We start from the raw sequence: 6,645 nt of genomic DNA, 5'->3' as shown, positions 1-6,645 counted from the left end.
TCTTGCATCTTTTCATAAATAACAGACATAGAATAGGAACATTTTCTTCCCAAATACAGAACAGGTATTTCTTTATTCAGTATCAGTGATAAGAGTTGGCAAATATCATATCAAAAACCCTCTTCTCCTTACACTTTGTTTATTATTATATATTTCATATAATTTTCTATTATTTATATCCCTATTTTCTGATGGTTTTCATATTCCTTATTACTTTGTAGCTATAGGAGAAGCATTTTTTTCTGCTATCATGCTGGTTGCACTTAAAATAAATGTAACTCTCTCCTTTCAATTTCTAAACTGGATTCTTTGCCTATCACCTGAATGATTCCTTGTCTTGTATGGTACAAAGCAGTCAGGCTGCAAGAAATTTTTGAGAGACAGAGGGACATCTAATGATACACACCTTTGCAAACTATTACCAGTGACTAAGCCTTTTAGGAAATTATTTTTCTTCTCCATAGTGCTGGTTTCATTTGCCAGATACTTGCACAACAGAAACCAAGTAGCAGGCACTCAGGAAAAAAAAGAAATCAGTAAGAAAAGTTTAGATACACAAGAAACAGATACATAAGGCTGGAGGGCTGGAGCACCTCTCTTAAGGGAGAAAGGTTGAGGGAGCTGCGCTTGTTTAGCTTGGGGAAGATGACAGCTTTGTCATCCAGCATTCATATATATATATTAATCAGCATTGCAAAAAGTGTTGGAAATAGAGACAGATGCCAGGCCAAATTCACCAGGGCTGTGGGAACAGCTACGCCCAAAACTTGGCAGGGTCCTTGTCTACCCAGGGTCTGGAAATGCAAATCCCTCCACTCCCCTTCACCTGCCTGGATGTGCACGTGACCCACCCAGGTACTGTCAGAGGCATCTTGATATAGTGGTTTTTCCCCTAAGAATGTAACTTGTATTAATAAAATTCTCTGTTTCAGCCAGTTCACACGCTCAGATAAGATACATTTTACCTTTAGTGTTGCCTGCTAAGTCTATTTAGACAGCAACAAAGCCAGCAGACCAGAGCAGAAGAAGGAGAAGCTGACAGTACCCTTCCTTCTATAGCTGATCTACAGGTAACAGTGGCTGCATCTCACTGTTGTCACAGTCCAGGACGTGCAGGTCTCGCCTCGTTATGGGGCCAGTGTATGCAAAAGCATTCCAGGTCCTCCAGCTTACACGTAGCTGGTGAAATTTTTTTTAAAGAATCCTGCTCTGCCCAAGCTCTCGTAACAGCCAATAAATTAAAAAAAAAGAAGAAATGTTTACACCAATAAATACCAGTAAAACAAACTATTTGCAGTTTTTCAAAACCAATGAACTCTCCCCACGTGAAAGCAATGGGCGACGCTTTAAAATCTGGGATGCTGCAGCTTCTGAGATGGCATGATTCACCGAGTTTGGGTAAACAGCTATTACCTCCTTGGCCGTATTCTACAACGATGCCAGTAACGTCCACGCAGATGGAAATAAACTCACATGGCAGATAAAATGGGACAAAAAAAAAAAAAATAATCAAGGAATAAGGCATTTCAGTTCAAACTAAATCTTTATTCATATGGAAAATACTATTTTTCTTTTTCCAAATTATGCTAATAAATAAAAATACTCAGAAAGAACTTTGCTTAGTTAAGTGACTAGTTACAGCCACATTAAGCTTTTAATTCCCGTTAAAACCACGCCAACAATCATGCAGATTGGCTACGAGAAAGCAATATAAACTATATTTTATTTTGTGCAATCTTATCATACAATCTTAATGCTATCTTCTTCTAAATCATCTCACATAGATCGAAATGCAATTTCAAAACAAATACTAAGGGACATATTCTACACTTATTCCACGTACGGAGCTGTGTATAGCTTAAGCCCATAAACATATAATGTAGATAAGCATCTAAAGAAGGTAAAGGAAAAGAGGACCCCATTCTGAAAATTCAGACAAGTTTATAAACATAAGAGAAGAAAAGCTCACACCAGTGAGTTCTCAAAAGACAAATACATTATTAAAGCATAACAATAAATTATATTAAATTTAATAATGTTCATCCTTAGAAATGTTTTTTTTTTCTGAGGGAATATCACTTAAAAAGCACACCAAAACTCTCATCATTAGGAGTTAAACTGTAAGTTTACACATCTCAATTCCCCACTTGGATGCCATTTTGTTTTAGAATCGGCTTCAGCTTTGAGAACATCCTCTTTATCATACATTTAAAAACAAATTAAAAAATAATTGAAAAATGTTGCAGTTAAGCTGTGCATCAAACACATCATCAAGGTGAGAAACAGGCACTTGACAGTATAATTAATGTCCAAGGCAAAACTTTTACTGGTCACAGTATAAATAGTTTCTTCAGGAGGAAAATTAAAAGTTCTCAGCCCATCTTTGAGAGCAAAATATTGAGGGCTGCTAGCAGATCTTTTCCTGTTCTTTTAGGTCAGCACCAACAACCAAACTAAATACTAACTTATGCCTTAGAGGGTATTCCATAAACCATAAAATGCAGCACACTTTACCCAAGAATACTAATTCTTTCCTATAATTAACCTCAGTATACGTACTTGCCAAAGGCAAATACAGAGTTTACTCACGGACTGAATGATGCAATATAAATGCTAACCCTTTCTCCTCTATGCCTGTGTTTTTTAATAGATAATGCCAATTTCACAAATACATATGCCAGTTACAAGATCCTGGTTTGTAGCACAAAACAGTGATGTTCTTTTATATAAGCTTAAGAACAGTATCAATACCGGGGGGTAAGGGGGGGGGGTGGAATTGCTACAGTTTCCCTCCAGGCACATCTCAATAGGAATCTCCAAAAAATAGCTATGCAGGAACTGTAAGCCAGAAAACTATCCATGAATTGGAAGAGAGAGGAGAAAGAGAAAGCTAAGAAAGGAGCAATGTGGCAGTAACAGAAACAAGGTACAAGCTTAGGAGAAAATTGCATGCATCCCTTTACATCAGCATAAGCTTCTTGCAAAAATATGTTTACAAGACATCAGTTATATAAAGGTATATGCTTTCTTAAGGTATATGCTTCGTAAAAACGCCGATTTTCTCCGAAATGCTAACTTGATCATCTGACTGTACTGGCCATGCTGCTAGGCAGTCAACAAGTTTTCAGTTCTGTTACACCAGTTTAGCAATCAGAAAAGTCCTACTGTTTATTTCTTATTAAACTTTTGGTTTGATTTTTTTTTTTTTCCATGAATGTTTTAGTATTTATATAGGTTGTATAAACAAAATGGAAACCAACTTTGGATCTGACATTAGCCGCATTGCTAATGAGAGACAATATGCTATTAAGAGGCACTTTTAGTATTCTTATATACATTTCAAATCTCAAGTTTAACACTTCACCTTCTTTTAACAAAAAATTAAAATATCAGTAGCTAATAAAACAGAGCTTTATAACAAAAATGCTTCAGAAGTTGTGTGCATGCACATACTTGCAATGGCTCAGTTACTCAGTTACCCTGAAAATGCCAAGAGTATAATTCAATCACTGCTTATGGGGCAGGAGAGGAAGGAACAACACAGTACGAAACAGAAAAGTTGTAGAACAAGGATCAGCTATTGTGGAAATTAAAACATACACCCTTCCATAAGAAGCAACTTATCCCTAGATCCAGGACTACGAATACTGAGTATCGAGATCTTCTTATACTCTACTCACCGCTGCTTTCCAAATTTTCAGTAATTTTTACTTTTGGCGTGACGTGCATCTTAAAAACTGAGAAGCTGAGCTTTGTCAGAAAATGTTCAATATAAAAAAATGAAACAAAACAAAACCAACACAAAACACACAGTTCTGGAAGACCCATTTGACCTGACTATTGGTGAAAGTCCTGTGATGGAAGGAATCACATTAGAATAGCTTTTCCTATTTCATACACAGTATAGCACGTTGTGACAGTTGAGCATCTTGTGTGCACCAGCTGAAGCATATGCTGAAGCTGAAGATTTGGAAAACAGTCTACTAAGTATAAGCATTCTCCCTGCAAGCAACAGATCAGTATTCTTCATTAAAAAGGGACAGCATCAAAACTAAAATTCTGAGTGGCCCTCAAATACCAGAAAAACCCCAGGACCTCAAGCTAGTGGAAGTTCCTACATAAGGCAGTCAAATGTACAACCAGTGTATACATTCACTAAGGAATTACATTTTTTTGGTAAAACCAACAATCCAACATACTGCAGAGTCTGAATGTGAAATATAGGCACAAAATAGATTCTCTACCTTTTTCAGTGTGGAAAACATAGCTATTTAACAATGTAGTAAGAAATTCTACTATCAGGTGAGCAAAAATTTGTAACAATCTGAATAAAACAAAGTACTGTATAAAGGTGCAATATTGAGCAGATTTGATTTTGGTTTAAACAAACAAGTAAATCATGGAACCTTTCTCTTCCTATCTATAAAGGACTTCACATTACCAGTATCATTCTAGCTCTTCCCAGTTGTCAGTAAGGTTACCTTTGCTTTGACGTCTAATACTAACCAGCTTTCCAGCTGATTTGATACTCCACCTGGAACTGTTTCCTGAGCTGGCCAGGTTTGTGTATTTTGTGGAGCCTTTGGTTTCATCTTCCCAGCCTGACCAGGCTGTATAGTCACTTAAAGTAGTTGCTGCATCACTGGTAGAGTCAGCAGCGGTAATCTGCGGAGGTTCCCATCCCTCAATCTCATCTGGTTTCCTAGATGGGACATTCTGCTTTATCACCAAACTGTCCCAAAAACCTGGCTTCTTTTCAGACTTCATCTCTTCTTTTAACTTTAGGTTTGTTCTAGAAAAAAACAACAATTTGGTGATTAATTTCTTAATTTAACAATGGCTGCAATAGTTATTAATAAACATTCAATTAATTTGTTATATTTTATAGTAAGGAACACTAATCAGTCATCAGCCTATGACAGCACATCCACTACTGTCAGCTCTAGGAAAAACACCCTTGTATCCATGTAAGCCTGAACACACAGTAGAATCTTGCAGCGATAAATCAGAAGTGGACTGAGTATGGCCATTTCCTATTATAAAAGAACTTAGACTTCCCCCTTGGTAAATTACACAGAACTGCCTTTGGAAATGTATGAAGTATTTTAGCATACATTAGAACAATTTAGGAACTTTAACCAAAAAAAACCCCAAAAACCTCAGAGCTAGGACAGTACAAGGAATATGAAAATGTTTTGTTTACCACCAGCTTTAACAATCACTATGTTCCTCAGTTTCACACACCTGTTATGACCTTGCCAGTTAAACCTTATACCCTAAAATAGTTGATACACATACTATTAGGACTTTAAAGATACCAGCATTTTTTTCCATAAACATCTGCACGATATTTTGAAAACAGTTGTTTTGTATCTCTGGTAAGAACTCCCAAAACCAAGAGAAAATAACCCTTGTTGCAATTTCTCTCTCAAAGACACACTTGAAAGGCTACTCATATTATTACATTTCTTATCCCATTATGAACCTTCAATCTGAATTATTTGCAGCGTGGAGTATTTAAAATACAGAATGTCAAATGTTTATGCTTAAGTTCATATGCAGGGTTGTGTATGTAATAAAAAAAACGGACCACAATGAAAGGCTGAATAATAGTGGTGAAACACAGAACCTTCAGGGTTCAATGACCTAAATAGCAAACTACAAACATTATCTGCTAATAGCATACAAATTCCACAAACAAAACCATCACTGATTTTTTTTTAATATATCTATTAAAAGATCTTTTTTTCCATTAATGAAAGTTTGACACTGTCATATTTAATTAAAAGAAACTGAACTAGCACCATAAAATGACTTTTCCTTTACTGAATTTTTAATTTACAGTTAGATTTTTCAGAATTTTCATCTTACTAAAGCCACTCACAGACTTCAAACACTTTTCTCATATCGTGTGAGTACAGCACTTGAGAAGTTGTGTTTTCCTTTAAAAGTAAAGCAAAGTAAACATCATGGTATACAGTTATGGAAAAAGACCCTAAACTTGAAATACAGGCAGTTTTCACAATAATGCTTAAATAGTTTTCCACATTTGTGGTAACTCAGTTTTCAAACTTCCGCTCTCTTCACTGGGTTGCTCGATTCTTATATTCAGAAACCTTTACTCCTTTTCTACAGTAAAAAATTAATATGCAGCTAAAGTCCCTTTTCTTCCTGACAGACCCAAAAAGGTGGTCAACAGTATCCATCCTTTCCTAATACAGCATGCCTTACTCATTCCAAGCTTCATATATACATAATTTTGAAATGCACACGAGCCTTTCTCTGTGATTTAACTTCCAGGAGCTGAACACTACTGCTTTTCAGCATTTACCATCACTACTTTGCACAGCTATTTTCTGAGTGTATTTCAATAGCAGACAGACCAATTGGTTTTACTCACCCTTTGGATTTTGGAGATTTGCATCCTGCTAGCAATTGCTGTTCATCATCTTTATTGAACATAGATGTCACCTCCTTCCAGCCCCGGAAACTTGCACCTTGAACCTATACAGAGAAGTAAACACCTTCATAAATGTGAAGCACAGAGTATGGATGTCAGTGCTGACTCTGGGTGGCTGACAGGCAGCAACAGCCCTGCCTCTGGTGTGCTCCATACAGCCTGCAGAGGATGGCCATGCAGTTGGG

The 6,645-nt window shown here is 36.6% G+C and overlaps 1 protein-coding gene across 1 annotated transcript; it reads right to left on the bottom strand.

Annotated features, from left to right (window-relative positions):
- Positions 1 to 4,347: 4,347 nt before the first annotated feature.
- Positions 4,348 to 6,502, bottom strand: TDRP (testis development related protein). Its single transcript, XM_010176299.2, has 2 exons — positions 6,401 to 6,502; positions 4,348 to 4,792 (listed from the first exon to the last, which is right to left on the bottom strand). The coding sequence occupies exons 1-2, from the start codon at positions 6,460 to 6,462 to the stop codon at positions 4,447 to 4,449; spliced, it is 408 nt and encodes a 135-aa protein (XP_010174601.2). The 5' UTR covers positions 6,463 to 6,502; the 3' UTR covers positions 4,348 to 4,446.
- Positions 6,503 to 6,645: the final 143 nt, after the last annotated feature.

Source organism: Antrostomus carolinensis, unplaced genomic scaffold (assembly GCF_000700745.2).
Source record: "Antrostomus carolinensis isolate BGI_N321 unplaced genomic scaffold, ASM70074v2 scaffold17599, whole genome shotgun sequence".
Classification (NCBI taxonomy): Eukaryota; Metazoa; Chordata; class Aves; order Caprimulgiformes; family Caprimulgidae; genus Antrostomus; species Antrostomus carolinensis.
This window is presented reverse-complemented; position numbering and strand designations above follow the sequence as displayed.